General features: G+C 38.4%; 2 protein-coding genes and 1 long non-coding RNA gene across 4 annotated transcripts in view; 2 read left to right on the top strand and 1 right to left on the bottom strand.

Annotated features, from left to right (window-relative positions):
- Positions 1-21,539, top strand: part of LOC112173832 (keratinocyte proline-rich protein-like) — a 100,866-nt gene that overhangs the window by 50,000 nt on the left and 29,327 nt on the right. The gene's annotated exons all lie outside the window — the stretch shown is intronic.
- On the bottom strand, positions 1,359-4,671 carry LOC112173872. The gene is made up of 3 exons (XR_002925755.2): positions 4,464-4,671; positions 3,345-3,390; positions 1,359-1,824 (listed from the first exon to the last, which is right to left on the bottom strand). It is a non-coding gene; the product is annotated as an uncharacterized LOC112173872 (long non-coding RNA).
- LOC112173852 (protein PYRICULARIA ORYZAE RESISTANCE 21) lies at positions 5,188-6,769 on the top strand. The gene is made up of 3 exons (XM_024311541.2): positions 5,188-5,321; positions 5,967-6,045; positions 6,144-6,769. Exons 1-3 carry the CDS (start codon positions 5,307-5,309, stop codon positions 6,623-6,625), a joined length of 576 nt encoding a protein of 191 aa, XP_024167309.1. The 5' UTR covers positions 5,188-5,306; the 3' UTR covers positions 6,626-6,769.

The raw sequence follows: 21,539 nt of genomic DNA, 5'->3' as shown, positions 1-21,539 counted from the left end.
GTTGTAGTTGATGGATGATTGCTCACCGACTTTGTTGGAGTGCTGTTGTGTTGCACCGCTGCCTTGAAATTGCTGGGGGCAGATCACGACTTGAGCTTTCCCGTCGTCGCTGCTTGACCCCTTCCCACCTACGGCCCTCCTTAGTCTTCACCCTTTCATTTTGGCATTTTCATAAAACAAAATTTTTTTTCTTTATTTTATTATATGAGAAAAAAGGGTAAATTGGTCATTTAATTATCAAAATATGGCAGCTATCAATTTTTGTAACGGAGCTAACGGCTCCAGGTACCAATCTTCTGTTGGGGTTAGAACGTCAGCTACCGTTCTGATATTTTCTAAACGTGAGGTACTGAAGTTTAGAATGGGGCAAAGGTCAATTACTGTACGGATGATTTTCCCATAATCAAATGGAGAAGACTTTAAGTGTGAGTTGTTGCTGAGATAACTTGGTTTCCATGCACAGCAGGACAAACATTAGCCTCACTAGGCCCACTAGCACTGATATTAACCTCACTAGGCTCAGCCTTGGGCACATTAGTAGTAGACATAGCTTTAGGTACACCACTGCACACACTAGCCTCACTGTGCATAGCCTTTGGCATATTAGTCTTTGGCACATTAACGTTAGTCACATCAGACTCATCACTGGTCACATTAGACTTGGTCTGCACATCACACTCATCTTGAACCTTTCCATTCTCTATTACTTTAACAAGAATGGAGGAAAACAAATACAACAAAGAGACTTCCATGGACCAAGGTCCACTTGCACCTAGGCAAAAAAATCAGATATTTTGCCACCAAATGCCCCATTTTGCCCATCATTTTGTCTATGGTCCACCTACACCTTGGTCCATATTAGAATTTTTGCAAATACAATTATGTTTATGCTTCAGTTCGATAGGATGTGGTTGCACAGAAATATTTGTCGGCAAAGTCCTTCAATGTAATGATGCACAAATAAAGGAGATAGTAAGTTGAAATAAAACTATATACCTGCAAAAAATTCGCAAAGAAAAAGAAACACCATAAAACCACATGTTCAGTTTGTTACCTGGGGTCAGGTCAAGGTAGAAAAGAGTGGGGTTTTTTGTCCAAGGTGTTGACATCAATTGGGGTTCATATCCATGGCAGAACTGGTATGCTCTTTGGCTTATAATCTTCTTACATCACTCCAACCACACAAAACAATCGATACCATTTAGATTGAAAGATATATCTATAGGGGGGAAGTTTCAAACTATTAAGCTAAAACACCAGTAAGCTCTATATATCAAGCAAAGTTAAAAGAATTTGATTACAAGAATTCAATGGAATTCCAAAATGTTTAAACTTTTCCATACCAAGAGCCGAAATCATATCAGGTACAATGTCAAGCATTAAATATGGACTTGTTCAAAATCATAAACTCATGCATTTTAAACATGAATGCATGCATTGACTAAGCAGCTGTCCTTTGTCATAAGGACAACATTAAGAAATACAAAACTCAAGAAATACAAAAAAGAAATTGCTACATACTATTGAAATAGTAAAAGAGGTTTTATACAGTTTACATTTTAGTTGAAGCTTATTCAACCGGAGCTGGTGCATAAATCCTAGTTCTAAAAAGGGCTATAAGTTAATCTAGCAAAAGCTGTTGCTGGAGCTTGGTCAAAAACGTAATCGCTCCAATTGTAGTTGTACAAAATCCTCTAGCTGATTGCTTCATCTGCAGCTGCGTTAGATGTTGTAGTCATACAAAATATTCCAGTTGACTGCTTCATTTCATTTGTTATTTTGGTTCCGTTTCCATATTGTATAATTGGTTCAAGATGAATCAACCTGTACATGAAACAATCGTAACAAAAATAATCAATAACAATTATAAGCTGTGATATTGATCAAATGGAATGTTAGTTTGAATATCAATTATATGCTTCTTCAGACATTTCAGGACGTTTATTGCACAAAATCTGGAAATCAGATTTTCAATTAATGGTGGAAGTTCAAATTCAATGAGAAAAGTATCAAGAAGAGAAGTAAATAAATAAAACAAAAAATGCAGTTAAAAATTTATTGCAATACAAAATAAACATATGATCAGATGAGTGAATGGGAAAAGCTTACAATGCCAATGCAAGATATATCCGAGAACCTATACGAAAGGTATATTCTTTAACTCGATGCTATATAAATTAGCTTAAGCTAGGTCACTGGTATACATGTCTGGAGTATGACAAACAGTTATATTAAGGTAGTACAATAGGCCAAAGTGAATGGGAAAAAAAAAAAATCAGTAACTCGTGTCGATATTCACTTAACTCTTTAACATTTAAACATTGACTAAAGGGTACAGATGGGGGATGGTCAAATTTTAATTAAGAGGGAAGTCAGAAGTTTTAACGATTCAAACAGATGTGAGGAAAACTTAATGGGCAGGGGGGAAAAAAAAGAGAAGCTTTCTTTCATTTGCAAGATTATTTACATTCATATAGATGGAAACAGAAAAACAAATTTAATAGCTTAACTATGGACCTGGATGAAGCTAAAACAACCAGTCAATAATCTCTGTTTGCAGAATAGAGATATATTCATTCAATATAAGCTTTAAAGGATCAGCAAAGAGAGCCAAAAATCATCCATCTGTCATTTACAATGGGCCTTGCAATGTTGCTATTCTCAGACATGTTCTCCGGAAAAACAAATAAAGGATGTAGAATACACCCACCCTCCCTTAAAGTGTTAAAAGCAAATGAAACTAAATCCATATAATGAGTATTGAAAATAAAACATTTTTATCATTAATCAAAACAGGCTAAAAAATGATGTCAAAATCTAAAAATATCAATGTAATCCTCATATCTAGCCATTCAAAATTGAAAATATTCAAAAATAATAATAAGGAAAATAACATATTTTATTGAGATATAAATCCTATTTCTCTGGAAATTGAGGAGTTGGCCAGATCTGTAAATTATTCAAATACAACTTACGAATTTAAAATTTAATATATTAAAGATGACTTTAGTTATTTGCTGTTGTACTTGTATGAAAGAGAAACTAAATAGATGTGGGAGCATTGATCTAGTTATCAACCAAGATTTAGAAAGCAGAGACATCTATTTCAATAGGAGACTGCTCTAAAAAGCTATATTCAAACACATCAACACTAAAGTAAAGAGTTTATGTAGAACAAAAGTGCATAGTGTAAATAGCACAAAAATTTTCAAATAATTAGAAACCAATATGCTGTGCAGTGAATAACTTCTAAACAAACATCATTATAAGTCATTAAAACAAACATCATAAAATGAACACAAAGATAAATAAGAACAGTAAATATTAAATGAGTTACCACTTACCACTGATATTGAAGACTTTGTCAGCGAAATTACATGCACGAAGTAGCTGCACATAAATAAATCAAAGCAGATTTTAGTAAAAAGAAGAGAAATTTGTATAAGCAATAAATATTTGTATTATACTTGGACTCATAAAGTTTTCAATCGGGAAAAGTGATTCCTATTTGATTCATCAATTGAAATATATACATACAAAAAAGGATTTTTATTCAATTGATCAATTATGCATTTCAATTGATTCAATTCATCAAAAATATCACTCTGTTAATATGTCTTTCAATTCAAAGAAGCTACTTTCTTTTCTTTCTCCATAATGATTCAGCATCTTTTTCTCGAAAATATTGATTGTGATTAAATAGTTGTTTGTAGCCTGGTTTCTATTCCTAAAAAGCTATAAAACATTTGGTAGTTAGCTATTAAATTTAGGATGGAAGAACAGAGATTAATTTGATTTATTCAACCTTGCTTTGGAAGTTGTCTGCACTATGTATTTACTCTCATATCTTATAATCGTGTTAGGGCGATTAGAATATGTGCTTATGTGCTTATATAGATAGAATAGGCAGCCAAGAGCTCTTACCAGTACAATCAAGAAAGCATTCTGAAGACATATAATTGACTTGAAAAATGCCATATAATTTATTATGAAGTCATAAGCTCAAAAGGTGTGATGGTTCCAAAGACAAACACAAAAATTCCTAGAGCTAAAGCATTACAGGAGAGCAAGTAGTCAAAAGTGGAAAAAGATGAGCTGATTAAAAATAAAATGTTAATGCTCGATACATTACACATTAAAGCTAGAGAATCCAGAGACCCAGTAAGGCAATAATCTTAATCCTAAATTCGAAACCCAGTTTAACAAACAGTACTAGGGGTCAAAATTTCGATGCTTTATTGATAAATTTGCCAAGTTTCTCTCTCCCTATGTAAAGTTGAGAGCGAGAGCTGCAGCTGCTGCTGTTCGATTTAGGAGGCAGGACCGCAAGAGGGAGGAAGAGAGAAAAAGGCAAAATTCGGTCTGGATTAGCATAGTCATGATAGTGAAAAGAAATAACCGCGATCAAAGGAAATCAGATGAATGGGGCGATATTGATTTTACTAAGCCCCAATCTTACCAACCTTTCACCGCTGTTGATTCAATCAGATGATGGCCACGTTTGATGTTGGGAAACAGTACCAACAAACCCGCAACGAAGCCCTTTTTCCCAATCATCCTTATCCATACAGCAATAGCAACTTCTCCGGGTCAAGAACGACAGCCTCATAATATCCCAGACATTCTAACGACTGTATTTTTTTTTTTAATGGACATTCTAAAGACTGTTTACCGCACTTTAGAACACATCAATGGCAGCCTGAAATTATGAGAACTAAGGACAAAACCGTCAATCCACTATCCTTAAAACAGTGTAACAGTGTATCTACGCTTAATATATATTAATAGCTAGAAAACTGACCCGAGCAATGCTGCGGGTTTTTTTTTTTTTTTTTTTTAAGTTTCATATATAATAGATGAATACTCGCAATCTAAAAAACATCAGTGCTACTTAGAATATGATTTGTTTTGTTGTTAATAATAGATTAGCAACAAATGGGATACAACAAATAATAAACATTTTCCATAATTTGTAGAAATTTACAAATACAAAATAGAATTGCTCTCCCTTAAAAAAAAAATTAAAAAAAATTGAAAGGTTATGGCAGAATTATAATTTCAGTCAAAAGTCGAGGGCAAAACCGTCACTTCACTGTCATATGAACAGTAATGAACAGTGATAAACAATGCAACCAGCTTTAGTATATGTATAATAATTAAGTGAAGAAATGTCAGATGTTGACTTGGGGGCTCTTGACGTACCCCTTCACCATTTATAGTAGTTCCTCCCCTGTATTCAATCATTTCAGTCGAGACTCTGTCTAAAACATTAGATCTCATCTGATCGAGCACTCACTGCTACAACAATGGGGGAAAAGAAGGTATTTATCTATGCACTAGAAAGTTGTTTATGCTTTTCCATTTCTTTTTTTCTTATGATATAGATAACTAGATCACCCATTTGATCAATTCTGCTCCTCTCAATACGTATTTTTTGTGAGGAGCAAAAATGTGACCCTCCTTGGAAAATTCGTTCACTTGTTCGTTCGTATCCAATGCATCTCTAGTATGTTTGAGGAAATCTCTCTCTCATATTCCTTGAGAAGCAAATTTTGTGGCGGACACAATTACCTCTCTTGGACATCAAGCTCTGGATCCGATTATCTGGCGAGACTTTTGGCTTGCTCAGCATTTGACTTAGACCAATTTAATTTTGGTGTGGTTAGAGATTTTGTGTTGTAATTTTATTTTCCTCTTCAGAAAAAAAAAAAAAAAGTATTTTTTGTGGCTGCTACTGATCATTTTAATTCTCAAGTTTTTGCACTGTTTCTTCTTCAATTTGTCACATACTACTCAATCCATCATTCTTCTGTCAGAAACACAGAACCTGATGGATTCGATTTCTAATCTTCAAACCCGAGAACATCAACCTCGATCAATTCTTAATCACGCCCTTCTTGTTTTGCAGAAAAAAAACCTCCTTTCTATATCTATCTAATTTCTGCAAATGATTGTATTAATGTCAGGTGACTATGATTCTGAAGGTAGATCTTCAGTGTGAAAAATGCTACAGGAAGGTCAAGAAAGTTCTCTGTAAATTCCCTCGTGAGTCTCTTTTCTCTTCCAGTTCGGTTCATTAATATTGTGAAAAACGTAAACTAAGTGATTTGTGGTACTATTGGTTGGATATTTGTGAACAAGAGAAATACGTGACCAGACGTACGACGAGAAGAACAACCAGGTGATCATCAAAGTGGTCTGCTGCAGTCCTGAAAAGATCAGGGACAAGCTATGCTGCAAAGGAGGTGGCGCCATTAAGAGCATCGAGATCAAAGAGCCCGAGAAGCTCAAAGACAAGCCCAAAGAAGCCAAGGACGTGTCTAAAGAGAAACCAAAGGAAGATAAACCCAAAGACGGCCAGAAGCCGAAGGATGAGTCGAAGCCCAAGGATGAGTCAAAGCCGAAGAACCCGTGTTGTATGGACTGTTACGGAGGGCGTCCTGGTGGTCCCTGCGAAACTGGGTATGGTTACGGTAGGCTTGCCCTTTACATACAGTACGATGGCTACTATGGAAGGCCGGTCTATGATAGTTACGGCGGTGGGAGGAGCTATACAACTAGTTACTGCGTGACCCGCCCCGATTGTTTCAGTGAAGAAAATCCCCAAGCGTGCGCCATCATGTAAAACCATAAATACGTACCTACCTATACTGTGCCTTTTGCTGCCTTTGTGGGGAAGTTTCCATCAGCTCGGTGGTCCTTCATTTTTATAGTGTTAAAGATGTACGACGTTGTTGTTGTCTTATATGAAATAAAGTATGGTTGGTGATGTGGTGGACACGTTGCGATCAGTTATTCGATTAATGAAATAGAAGTTTCCAAAAATCATTTGCATATGTTTTTTGTCCTGCACATATGTTTGCATGCATATACGCTTTTCAATTATTTGCATGCATACGCGCCTTTTGTTTTAGGGATTCTAAATATGCAGAAGAAAGAATTTGGATAATGAATGGTGTATTTCATTGAAAATAGGGGTCTCTTTATATAAATGATTACAAGTAAAGAATCGGAGTCTTATAAGAAAATGCAATCGTACAATGATTATGATATCTGCAAGACTAACCCTATTACAACTCGGATAAGTAACTAGAGTTTGGGTCAGACACATAATCTAGGTAACACTCCCCCTTGTGTCGCCCAAACGTCGGTGCTCCTCTCGTTGCTTCGTCGAAAACCTTGCCTAGTAACAAAAATCCAGTGTGACAAAAATAACTTCTGTCGAACGAGAAAAAGAGTACAATACACCATTTGTTAGTGTGAGTCATCGTTCCCTATTATGAATAGACTACAAGGGAATATATTGTTGTAACTACTTACCTTGTATATGTTGTGTAGTACAGTAGTACACAATAGTTGTAGTATGATTGTAATATGTTTATATACACCACAGAATGGGTGTAATTATATATCAGAAAATTCATTCTCTCAATCTCGTTATATTTGAGTTGGTATCAGAGCAAAGATCCGAAAGGACTTTGTCTCTTGTTCTTTCTAAATTCAGTTAGAACCCCGTTGTTAGGGTTTGTTTGCATCCTCGGCGTCCGTCAAACCTTTGACTTCGGCGCCATCATCTCCACTTGTAATCCTAGGCGTCCGTCAAAGAACAATCACTTTGTCTTTGACTTCGGCGTCATCTCCAGGTTGCTGTGCATCAGATCCGGCATCAGATCGGCATCAGATGAAGTTCAGACCTGTTCGTCGCACCCTAGGTCGTCGCTGTTGTCCAGAGTTGGTCGCACTCCGCTGCTGTCCCCAGGCTGTCGCCGGCACTCCGTCGTTTCTGCTCAACACTCCGGCTTCGTCCTTCGTTGCGGAACTCCGGCGCAGTCGCCCAGCACTCCGACTCCGTCGCCCAGCCCCGGCGATCCGTCTCTCTTGACATCTCCCTAGTTCAGATCCATCAATTCCAGTTCGGTTCTCCATCTCAATTCAGAAGCCAGATCCGCCCTTCTCCAGGTCACCAACCCGTGCAGCAAAAAAAAAAAAAAAAAAAAAAAGAAGAAGAAAGAAAGTTGTTGCACGATCCTTTTTGTTACTTTTCTATTTAATTCTCTTATCCCGCTGCATACTCTGTGGTTTTGCTACTATATTGTTACGATGGGTGGTGATGAAGGTGGAAATTCTAAGATCAATGAGGTTCAAAAGATTGAGGTTTCTGTCCGAAATTCAGACGGTGGTTCTTTCAGGGGTCTGAAACTCAATGGTACCAATTTTCGAACATGGAAGAAGATTATGTCTGTCCATCTTCGTGGCATACACAGGATGGGGCATGTAACTGGGACAACCAAAGCTCCTAGAAAGGAAGATGCAGATGCCTATGCTAACTGGGAGGATGATGATGGATATGTGATGGCTCTTTTATTCAAAGCCATGACTGAAGATGTGCTACAGTTGGTGGAAGAGTGTGAGACTGCTGAAACAATTTGGAAGACATTGGGAGATTTGTATACAAATGAGTCTGATTTTATACAGGTTCATGAATTGATGTGCAAAGCTGGCAGTATGCAACAGAATAGGGAACCAGTAGCTGTGTACTTCACCAAGCTGAAGAGTGTATAGGCTGAAATTGATCAGAAGCGTCATTGCAAGATCAAGAATCAGGAAGATCTTGTGTGGTACCAGAAAGAGAAGGAACTTGAGAAGGTTCATATATTCTTGAGAGCGCTTGATGAGAAACATAGCAGTGCCAAGGGAGAATTGCTCAGAATGACAGACCCTCCTAGTTTGAACACAGCTTTTACATACATCTGCAAGGATGAGTCACAGCAGGAAAGTGTCAAACATGCACAGGTTGAAGTATCCAGCCTAGCCATTCATGCCAAGCCCCCAGCACCTTTCCTTCAGCAGCAGAATTCAGCCCCACTCCATCAGCAAGGTTTCCCACAAGGTTTCACCAACCACCCTCATCCCCAATGCTCTTATTGCAACGACCTTGGGCATGTTCGCGAGACTTGTTGGAAGTTGAACCCACATCTTAAAACCTAAGAAGCAAGGCTATCGTCCTAAGGCGAAAGCAGCTGCTGTTCAATTGGTCCAAGAACCAAATTTCTATGGAGTGGCTGGACAAGATCATCATACAGCAGGTGGAGCTACTCCTACGGCCTCTATAGCTGGTCGAGGTAAAATTGGTATGGCTTTAAAGATTTCTACCTTTGTTGGTTCTGATACATGGATTATTGATTCTGGTGCCTCCGATCATATGACTTATGATAAATCATATTTTACTGAATTGTCTTCCCCACCAGTGTCCTTTGTAACCAATGCCAATGGTGAGGCCTTTCCTGTGTTAGGGTCAGGGTCAGTTCGTATTACTCCCACCTTAGAACTTCATAATGTGTTATATGTGCCTGACTTGTCTCACCATTTGATATCTGTTCCCCAGTTGAATACTGAGTCTAAATGCTCCGTAACCTTTTATCCTATGTATGTAATTTTTCAGGATCTTCTCACCAGGGAGATAATTGGTCGGGGGTATCTGAGGGGCAGGTTGTTCCATCTGGATCAGACATACGCAGGAGAGAAACCAGGAGCACAGTCCCGCGCCACTTTGACTTCGAGTTCTGATAAGCTAAGTGAAATTTGGTTGTGGCATCTCCGTTTAGGGCATCCCTCTTTTAGTCTTATGAGAAAGACCATGCCTACTTTGTTTATTGGTGTGGATGAGTCTATTTTACATTGTGAAACATGTGTTTTGGCAAAGAGTCACCGTGCTACTTATTCTCCTAGCGTTTCTAATAAAAGTGTTATTCCTTTTGAGTTGATTCATTCTGATGTTTGGGGACCTTCTAGAGAGCCCACTATATCGGGTATGCGATACTTTGTGTTGTTTATTGATGATTGTACGAGATTGTCATAGGTTGTTCTTCTTAAACCAAAGATGAGGTTTTCCCTGCCTTTCAAACATTTCGTAATCTGGTTCAAATACAATATCATAGCACCATTAAAGTCCTTCGTTCTGACAATGGGGGGGGAGTATGTTAACCATGTGTTCCAAGAGTTTTTTAAAACCAATGGGATTGTTCACCAAACCACGTGTCCGCACACACCAGAACAGAATGGAGTGTCCGAAAGGAAAAACCGTCATTTACTTGATATGGCTCGTGCCCTTCTTTTTAGTGGTCATATGCCTAAGTATCTTTGGGGTGATGCTATACATGCTTCCTCTCACCTTATCAATCGTCTTCCATCCAGTGTCCTTCAAGGAAAAATTCCATTTGAGGTTCTCGCCTCTCATGTCTCCTTACCCTCCTTTCACAATCTTCCAGCTCGTGTTTTTGGTTGTGTTGCTTTTGTCCATGTACCAAAAAATCAGAGGTCTAAGTTGGATGCCCGAGCCCTTAAGTGTGTGTTTGTTGGCTACGGAGGCTATCAGAAGGGATACAAGTGCTATCATCCACCAACCAGCAAGTATTATGTCACTATGGATGTTACTTTCTTTGAAGACATGAGTTATTTGTCCTCTTCAGATACAGCTCTTCAGGGGGAGAATTCATATTTTGAAGAGCTATATCATAGAGAGGAGGAGGAATCAGAAGGAGAAGGAGAACCTACACAGCCAGGAGGTATTTTGATGGATCCGATTGAGACTATTTGCTCGCCGCCTCCAGCAGCAGAAGCACCAGTTTCGATCACTCAGAATGAGGTTGAAGACAGGCCTGCCCCTCCTGCCAACCCTTCTACCCCTGACCCACAGCTTCCTGGTACTGAAGATCACCCATTTGAGGTATGTCCATCCATTGATACTAGTAGTAGTGAGTCTAATGTTGAGCAATATGTATTACCACATAGGACCACTCGGGGTCAATCAGCCAAAAGATATGAATCTACTCTTACTGCTAAATCAAAAATACCCAGTAGCCAACTATATGTCCACTAGGAGGTTGTCGAAGTCATATGAATCATTTGTGAATCAAATATCTGCTGTATCAGTACCTAACAAAGTGCAGGATGCATTGGGGGATCCAAAGTGGAGGAAGGCTATGGATGAAGAGATGGAGGCGTTGCAGAAGAACAATACTTGGCAACTTGTGCCTCCACCACAAGGCAAGAAGGTTGTAGGTTGTCGTTGGGTGTTTACCGTGAAGCATAATGCAGATGGATCAGTGAATCGATACAAAGCACGTCTTGTTGCAAAAGGATTTACTCAGACATTTGGTATAGACTATGATGAAACTTTTGCTCCTGTTGCCAAGATGAATACTATTCGGGTTCTGCTCTCATTCGCTGCTAGTTTAAACTGGCCACTCCGACAGTTTGATATCAAGAATGCATTTCTTCATGGAGAGTTAGCCGAGGAAGTGTACATGAGCCTTCCACCAGGGTATGTAGTTGCTTCTCCTGGTGAGTTTGTATGCAAATTGAGAAAGTCTCTGTATGGTCTCAAACAGTCACCTCATGCTTGGTTTGGAAGATTTTCATAGTTCATGCGGAAGGTTGGTTATAGGCAGAGCAACTCAGACCATACCTTGTTTCTCAAGCATCAACAAGGTAAGGTAACAGCTCTAATTATTTATGTGGATGATATGGTAATCACTGGTAATGATACTGTTGAGATGGATAGACTACAGAGACAGCTAGCCTCTGAGTTTGAGATGAAGGACTTGGGTGAGCTTAAGTACTTCTTAGGAATTGAGGTAGCCAGGGGGAGAGAGGGAATCTATCTGTGCCAGAGGAAGTATGTTCTTGACTTGTTGACAAAGACAGGTTTGTTGGATTGCAGACCTATTGACACTCCTATTGAACAGAATCAATTCTTAGCTGAGTATCCAGATCAGGTACCTACTGATCGAGCTCGCTATCAGAGGTTAGTTGGGCGCTTGATTTATTTGGCTCATACTAGACCAGACGTTGCATATGCAGTGAGTGTGGTGAGTCAGTTCATGCATAATCCGAGTGAGAGTCACATGGATGTTGTTATGCAAATTCTGAAGTACTTGAAGTCAATTCCAGGAAGGGGAGTACTGTTTTCTAAACACAACAATATTCTTGAAGTTTGTGGCTTCACAGATGCAGATTGGGCTGGAAATATCACAGATAGGAGGTCGACATCAGGTTACTTTACCTTTGTGGGAGGTAATTTGGTTACGTGGAAGAGTAAGAAACAGAAAGTTGTGGCACATTCTAGTGCTGAGGCCGAATATAGAGGTATGGCTCACGGAGTGTGTGAATTGTTGTGGCTGAGAAATCTGTTACGTGATCTGGGTTTCAAACTCAAAAATTCCATGCAGTTGTATTGTGACAACAAGGCAGCTATTGACATATCACATAATCTAGTACAGCATGATCGTACTAAGCATGTGGAGGTTGATCGTTACTTTATAAAAGAGAAGCTAGATGCCAAAATTATTAGCTTTCCTTTTGTTCCAACTGAAGAGCAACTTGCAGATGTACTTACCAAAGGAGTTTCCAGGAAGACATTTTATGACTCACTAAGCAAGTTGGGCATGGTTGATGTATATGCGCCAACTTGAGGGGGAGTGTTAGTGTGAGTCATCGTTCCCTATTAGGAATAGACTACAAGGGAATATATTGTTGTAACTACTTACCTTGTATATGTTGTGTAGTACAGTAGTACACAATAGTTGTAGTACGTTGTAGTATAATTGTAATCTGTTTATATACACCACAGAATGGGTGTAATTATATATCAGAAAATTCATTCTCTCAATCTCGTTATATTTGAGTCCATTCACGTTTTGATATCGAACATGTAGACATCTTCCTTTGATGTCTGCATCTCCTCCGATCCTGATGGTTTCAGTTAAGTTCCCCACATTTGTTGAATGATTACCGTCACGATTTTGAATGATTCTGACTGTTTGGTGTGTATTGAATCTAACTTCTCTTGTGCAGTCACTACTATGTACATTGTTTGGTGCTTGGTAAAATTTTCTATAATCTTGCCATTTGAGGCATATCCACATTGTTTGTTTGTTTTTCCTTCCTCCCCCTTAAGAATAGCATCATAGTGATAATTGTTCCTCGTTTTTTGCCTAATCAACCATTTATATGTTGGAGGTAAAACAGCAGACAACAGTGTAAGCTTGTCCTTTTACACCTTTATTTGTCTTTAATTTTGATTGGTTGGTATTAGTTTGAAGTGAGAAAATAGACTGCGTAACCGATTTTGATTTTGAGTGAATGAAATGCTTGATATTTACTCTTTTTGACTCAACTGTCAAATTTGTTGGGATCGAGCTAATATGCATGTGAGCACCATGATGCTTAAGGAAATCTCCAAAATGTTTGAACCAAGTTGAAGCTGTTGTAGAGGTGAAGTAATAACACTATAATCTCACAGCAAGATGATCACCACAGCAGCCTCAGCAATGAGGATGCACATAGGCAATCCTTACCCAAAGGAACTATCTAGAATTTTTCCCCACAAGAGGAGACAACTCGTGCACTATGTCAATAGTACAAGAAACCAGTTCTTTGTTGTTATATGTCAGCTCCAGACTTCACCCAAACCACACACTTCAATTGTACATCAGACAACTCCTTCAGATAGCACATGTGATCTATTGTCTACTAGTGGCTAGGTCTTCATCAAATGTTGTATAAATAGCAATTATACAACTGTACATGAACACATCAAGCAATTATACAAGAGTTATTACCTTTATCTTCTCTATTTTTCAAAGTCTTTCTCTTGTCAATTTCTTTCTTGAAGAGCCCAATTGTAATTGAAGGTGGAATTCAGGAAAAGGTGCTCGCATTAGATAGACATGACTTTTGCATCTCCCACAATTTACAACTAAATTATTTTGGTTTCATTGACTGCCAATATTGGTTTTCATTTGTTTAATTTTATTTCAAATTGTATCAAGATATGTTATCAAAAGATAAAATGATATATCTACCAAGATAGCAAGCAGTCAAAAAATATGAAAGAACTTTTACTTTTGGGCAGGCCAAACAACAGTAATCACTTTTGTAGAAAAATTTTAGCGTGGTCTTGTTATTTAGCTGGGATGAATTGATTGGTTGCATTGGTAAATCTTGCCCTGTGAGGTGTGATAGTTTTGGTAGTTTTGTTCACTTTGATGAAGTATAACTAAGCATGTAGTTCTCAGGCGAGATGGGTTCTATATAAGATAAGACTCCTACTAAAAATAGTAGTGTATTATAAAGTTCTACACATTCATCCGCAAGGCACTTAAATTGAACTTGACCTAAAGCCTCCCGAAATTATAATATAATCCGTTTGTGGTTTTTTTTATTAATTCATTATTATTTCTATTTTATATTTAGACATCCAATTGATCTAAACAATGGAGAATTTTAATGACTTGTACTCTCCTAAATCCTAGCTGTTCTTGTTTTTTATCACCGCTGCTTTTTAATGTTAATTACCATCAACTTCACTAATGATTGTCATCACTATCATCCTGCTCCATGGGAGTTGACTATAAGCTGGCATCTATGGCGACCTTGCTAGTCGTCTGATTATTTGTCACCAAGGATCATCTGTGGCCGACGAAGCCAAAGCCAAAGCCAATGGCAATACTGTGTACTCTGCCATTACCCACTCTACCGAGGCCATCAATCTGGCTCCAACCAACCAAGTACTTTACTCCAACCTCCACATATTCTATAGGGGTGGCTTTGCTACGCCTGATCTGGATCGCTGGGAAACCAAGTCACGACGGCCTTAGCTCAACAATCAAATTAAAGGGATGAAAGCTATAGTGAGAGATGGGTTTTTTGTCAATCTTGTACTAACCAATTTTGGAGGGAGGAGGCTCGATTGCAATGAGGATTGTTGTTGCTTTGTGAGGAGTTGACGAAGTTGCAGATGATGGTGGCCCTAAGCTGCGTCAAGGTACACTAGTTGATGGGCCTTGCAATAGATCGATGGAGACGCAATACTAGTGTGCGGCGGCACTGTCGTGGCTTACCCTGCAACCTGGCTGAGGAAGGGGGTGGCAAAGAATTGCGATGCAGGTCTAGTTCTTCCCACCGATTTCTGGGTTCCAAGGGCTTGGGTGCTCATAGAACTTGGGGTCGCCAATGTCTTTAAGGTTTCGCTCAAGTGTCCAAAGAAGTTTTGAGTTCTTTCACAGGCCCATGTTGTCGCTAGAGTTTGGCCTTTGGGCTTGGGCTTTTGGCGGTTGATTTTGGGCTTTGAGCTTTGAGCTTTGTTTTTTGTTATTTTCTTTTAAGGTGCTGGATAGGTTACTAGAGTTAAGTCATTGTTCTAAGGTTGAGAGCTACGACCCTAAGGGATATAAAAACAAGAATCCCAAAGCTAAGAAGTGTGCTGCTGAAGAACTGTTACAGTTAACTTATCCCTCATCCAGATATATGTTTGATATGCTAAGTGGCTCCTAGGTTTTTTCCAAGATTGATATAAGGAGTGGGTACCATCAAATAAGAGTCATACTTGGAGATGAATGGAAGTGGTCTTCAAGACCAGAGATGGGTTGTACAAATGGCTTGTCATGCCTTTTGGATTGTCAAATGCACTAAGTACTTTCATGTGCCTCATGAATCAAGTATTCGACTATTCATTGGTAAGTTTTTGGTGGTTTACTTTGATGATATTTTGGTGTACAGTCTGAATGAAAAACAACATATTGATTACCTCAGACAAGTGTTCCAAGTATTGTTAGAACAGAAGTTATATGCCAATCTTAAGAAGTGTGACTTCTTAACTGATAGCTTGGTGTTTCTTGGTTATGTTGTTTCAAAGGAGGGAATTAAAATTGATCCAAGCAAGGTGGATGTTATTCGCAGTTGGCCAACTCCTAGTAATATCTATGAGGTATGAAGCTTTCATTTACTATCTCCTTTTTATAGGAGGTTTATTCTGAATTTTAGCTCAATTATAGCCCTCATCACTGATTGCTTAAAGAAAGGTGAATTTGAATGGAGTAAGGAAGCTACTGAAAGCTTTGACTTAGTAAAAGAGAAAATGACTACTGCCCCTGTGTTAGCAATGCCAGATTTTGAGAAGGTATTTTCTTTAGATTGTGATGCTTCCCCACAAGTAAATAGGAGCTGTTTTGAGTCAAGAAGGAAAATCATTTGCCTTCTTAGTGAGAAGCTCCATGATGCAAAGCATCGCTATTCAACTTAGGATGTGGAGTTCTATGCTATTTTTCATTTCTTCCAACATTAGCGCCATTATTTGATTCACAGAGAGTTCATTTTATTCTCAAATTATGAGGCTCTGAAGTACATCAATGGCCAACACAAAGTAAATGCTAGACATGCAAAATGGGGGGCTTACTTTCAAGAATTTACCTTTCCAATTCGGCATAAATCTGGTCTCCAAAACAAATTTGCTAATGCATTGAGTAGAATATCATTTATGTTGAGTTCTATATATGCAGGTCTCTGTGATTGGATTTGAAATCCTAAAATAATAATATGCATAAAAGAAAATGAAAAAAAAAAATGAAGACAAGATAATAATTTTATTTTTCTTTTTTATTTTTAATTTTAATTCTAAAATAATATTTTCAGACGATCATGACTTTTTGAAGATTTGGAAAGATTGTCGAGAAGGAGAGGCTTTGAAGTTCTTCTCGCATGATGGGTACTTGTTTTATGGCAATCGCTTGTGCATACCAAGATGTTCTTTACGACATGTTATAATATATGAATTGCAAGAGGGAGGCCTTGATGGACACTTTGGGCGTGACAAAACTTTGGGGTAAGTTGAAGAAAAGTTTATTGGAATGGAATGCATAGAGATGTTACGAAGCACGTGGAGAGGTGTCGAATGTCCCATGTAGCCAAGTAGTAAGTCTAAGAATAAAAGATTGTATACACCATAGCCCGTTCCTGAATCACCTTAGGAAGATGTCTCTATGGACTTTGTTTTGGGCTTGCCGAAGACAAGATGTGGGGTTGATTCTATTCCTGTGGTGGTAGACAAATTTTCCAAGATGACACATTTTCTTTTCTGCACCAAAACCTTTGATTTAATTCATGTGGCTCAGTTGTGTTTCAGAGAGGTTGTCGAACTTCATAGGGTGCCTAAGTCTATTACATCTTATCGTGATCCTAGTTCATTAGCCATTTTTGGATGACACTATGGTGTAAAATGGGAACTTGTCTTCAATTCAGTAACTCTCATCACCCTCAAATACATGGTTAGATTGAAGTGGTAAATCGATCTCTTGGAAATCTCTTAAGAAGTCTTGTTGGAGAAGAAAAGCATAATTGAGACCTCTCTTTGTCACAAGCTGAGTTCGCATACAACAAGTCCAAGAATAGATCAACGGGAAAGTGCCCTTTTGAGATAGTCCATGGGGTGATTCCAAATGGCCCACTTGATTTACTTCCTCTGCCAATCACCAACAAATTCAGTGGTGATGCTGAAGACATGGCAGCACAAATGAAATATTTGCACTCACAAGTTAAGAAGAGATTGGAAGAAAATAATAAGAAGCACAAAACAGCAGCAGACAAGCATCAAAGATATATGGAGTTCAAAGAAGAAAACTTCGGGTCTGTTAGGATGCCTTAGCTGCATACGTCACTACACTTCCACTTGACACCTATTGTAATGATAAACGGTTCGTCTTGCTCTGACCTTCTCTTGAATGCTCAAAAATTCTGTCGCTCCACCCCTGCAGAGGCAAAAAACCCACCGCCATCTTAGCTATGCTACCAGAGGCTCTGGAGAAGTCAGAATAGGAGAGCACTCATCTTCGGGCGGGCTTACTACTTAGATGCTTTCAGCTGCTATCCGCTCTGCACTTGGCTACCTGCGTTTACCGTGGGCACGTCTTGTACAAATCTTTTCATTTTTCGATTCGATCTGATCCATTTTTTTGTAGAGCTATTTACTCGATCACAGACATTTCTGGGACACTTCTAACAAAAGAACAAATAGTCAGTTTTGAAAGAACTTATTGCCAACCCCTTTTAGATATGAATATGTCTGATTTAGAAGGGAAGAACTTGCATCAGTATCTCAATTTCAATTCATATATGGGTTTGATTCACACTTCATGTTTTGAAAAATATTGGATTAATTTCAGTTTACCCCCCTGAGGTTTGGGGCTGTCATCATTTTACCCCTTGTACTTTCAATTTTGAATTTTTACCCCCTAAACTTTCCAATTTCAATCAGCCGTGTCTAATTTCTACTATTTCATCCAAATTGGACGTTAAGTTTGACTTTTGAGAGCTAAAATGGTCATTTCAACATAAAAAAATGTTAAAAAATTAAATTTTTTTTTTTAAGAGCTAGTTCTGAGTGGAAGGCCTTCAAAGAAATCATCCCAAGTTTCTGACTAAAAGACGAAAACAGCAAAACTGGACCTGTACTGATTTCGGCAGCAGTTCCGGCCAAACCACTGTGAAATAAGCTCTGATATTTTACATGGATGATCTAAACTCATGGAGGAACATTTGGTATGAAGAAGTCGAGGGCCAATTCCTAACTCTCGGTGGAGATTTAATTGAAGGAAGAAAGGAGAAGAAAGTGCGCAAACGGACAAAAAATTGGTCAACGGTGGTCAACGCAGGATTCAGGACATTTTCGGCCGAGTTGGCCGGCCGAGAACATGTGTGGAGGACAAGGATGAGCTGACTAGGGTTAGAGACTTTAGGTGGGAAGACTTTAAATCTAGGATATTTTGAAATTCAAAATTTGAAAGAGGACAAGTAGTCTCATTCTTACACTTTTGTCTCCCATTTATTACCTTGTTCCCCTGCACAATGACCATTCTACCCTTAATTTTTCTCTTCACCAAAATATCTATGGGCTTTCTAAGTCATTTCTATGTGGAGTAAAAAACTAGATCCACATTTTGTGCTTACATATTTGTCAATCACATCTAGCCCTTCATTCCCTTTGATCTCCATCCTTGATTTGGATTGCCTTGGCCTTTAAATAGCTCATTCTCTCTCCCCAAAACCGTGCATCCCCTTGGCTCCCCCATTTTGGAGTATCAAAATCTCTCTTTTCTCTAGTTTTAGGTTAGTTTTTCATACCTTGTACATAGTTCTATAAGTTTGTGTGAGAAATAGGTGTGTAGCTACTTAGGTTTCACCAAAACCGAAGTTACTACACACTCTAAATCAATCACAACACTTGCTTTCACACATCCAAGCCCTTGTTCTTGAGTTTTGTGGATGTGTATGGTGTTTTGGGTTGTAAAATCCAAAAATCCCATACCTTAAAACAATTCTCTCATCACTTGACATCATTGAGAGCTAGGTGGGAGGTTGGGTAGTTCTTCTCTTTTCTCTTCCTTCTCTCTTTAATTTGATGTTCATGGCTTGTATTTGTAATAGCATGTGTTATGAGTAGTTGGATTTGAGGCTAGGGCAAACTTATGTGCAAATAATGTAGATTTCCATGTGTTTTGATGTTTATGCATGTTTTGAATCTATGGGCTTCTAAACTTTAATGCTTACTAAACGTGTTTACTAGCTTAGTCACCTAGAAAGCATGTTCAGGAAACTAATGAATCGAAAACTTGAACTTGACCACTTCTTGAATCCGTGAGCATGTGTAGCCTTTAGGTGGTGGCTTAATGATTCTTACGGAAATTGTTAAGTTGCTTGAATTTCTTACGCTAAACTTAATGCATATGTCGTGAGTTTAATTACTCTAAGTGGGTGTTAGACTTGTGGTTCATAGCCCACTTGTGTTTTAATGAAATACAAATGGGACTAAGGTTGTGTAATTTAACTTGGCTTCAGCAAAGTTTGTTGAATTGCATGATTAGTTGGTTTCTTGGTAGCTTCACCAAAGCACTAAGGGGAAATTTGTCAAAGCATGTTATTACATCAAATATGGGTTACATTTTGTGCATGAGTAAGGTTAGGTGCGATGTCTAATTCTCTATTCTTCTCATTGATTTAGTCTCTACATTTTTATTTGTTTATTTTATTTTATGCATTTAATTTTCTTTATCCAAATTAAAATCAATTAAGCCTCTCACTACCACAATTGTTAATATCATCCTCATGATCTTTAGCTTCCAAAGGGCTAAGGTTGTGAACTTGTAAAAGGTAGACTTTACATATGTTTTCTAGGTTTATTTTTACGGTGATCTAGCTAGGGTAGAGTTACTCAATCCTTTCGGTACGATACTCTTACTTTTCCCCTTTACTAAAACTTGACCTCTTATACTTGGGAGTAGGGAACATCATATACCAAATTTGCACACACTTTCATACTCAATGATGTCTCCAACACTTGTTACATGAGACCGAATTTCATATTTCCATATGTGAAAGGAAGTATAAATATCTCCATATATCAGACGCTCACTAATAAGTAACCCGCCCATGGCATATAAGCTACTAATACATTTTTTTCCTAAAGCGAGTTCATCACCAACCATAGCAGTACCATTCGCTAAAATTTTTCCCTTTTTAATTCATTTATCTCGCTGAACTTGGGGTTTTTGGTGCATACACATATTTTTGTTGGAACGTTGGTATATAACTAATGGAATGTTTAGAGTATCCTCATTGCCCGATAGAATTATCTTGTCAGTATCCGCATAAATGATCTTTCCCTAATGTTTGGCTATAGCGGGAACCTCGGAATCTAAAGCCACTTGGCGTTCCACCCAGTTCTAAAGATGCACTTTTCAGACCGAATATCTTTGCAAAGAAAGGTTCCCAAGAGGTAAGTTTGGCAAACTCAATGCTAGAGCTGAGGGTCCATTTCGAGTGCTTAAGCGTCAAGGTGAGAATGCATTCCAGATTGACTTAACAACTTTCTATGTTGCTTATTTGCAACCATACTATGGGACATGTATTGAGCAGAGCTTTGACTCGAAGACGAGTTGTTTCCAACCAGGGGAGACTGATGAAAAAACCTTGCAAATCTCCTAGCTCTAGCTCAAAAGGTAGGAAAAAAAATTTAGTTTTTGTTTAATCTTAGCCTATTTAGGTTGCCATGTCAGATACTGTTCACAAAAGGTCACCGAATGTCAGTTGGCAGGTCAAGAAATTGACCCAGAGTGACTTTTTGTGAACAGTATCTGACTTGCCAACCTCAATGGGTGGACTTGCTCTGATAGTCTTGGTTGTTTTGTTCACTTTGATGAAGTATAAGTATTCTCAGGCAAGACGGGTTCCATACAAGAAAAGATTCCTACCAAAAAATAGTAGTGTATTGTAAAGTTCTACACATTTATCTGCAAGGCACTTAAATTGAACTTGACCTAAAGCCTCCCGAAATTATAATATCATCTGTTTGTGGGTTTTTCTTAGTTATTAATTCATTATTGTTTCTATTTTATATTTAGACAACCAATTGATCTAAACAATGGAGAATTTTAATGACTTCTACTCTCCTAAACCCTAGCTGTGTACTTACATAAGCATTTGTCTAACCATAATTAGTTATAATGAGCTATGCTCATACCACCGCCAGCGGTACCAACAAGCAGCAAGGGTGTGACCTACGGAAACACCACCAAGCAAGCTGACACCTTAACGCTGCCTCAGCCCGAGATTACCGCTGACGCGTCGAGCCAAGGTCACCTCGCTGAAACATCAGAGGCTAGGAACTAAAGCACATCAGTCCCACATCGAAAACAAGGAAGAGATCA

This window comes from Rosa chinensis, chromosome 1, assembly GCF_002994745.2.
Source record: "Rosa chinensis cultivar Old Blush chromosome 1, RchiOBHm-V2, whole genome shotgun sequence".
NCBI lineage: Eukaryota > Viridiplantae > Streptophyta > Magnoliopsida > Rosales > Rosaceae > Rosa > Rosa chinensis.
Note: the sequence above shows the minus strand (reverse complement) of the source record. Positions and strands in the feature narration are given on the sequence as shown.

Coding starts and splice junctions, on each gene's coding strand:
- LOC112173852 (XM_024311541.2), top strand. Junction 6,046..6,143: donor AGTTCTCTGTAAATTCCCTC/GTGAGTCTCTTT, acceptor TGTGAACAAGAG/AAATACGTGACCAGACGTAC.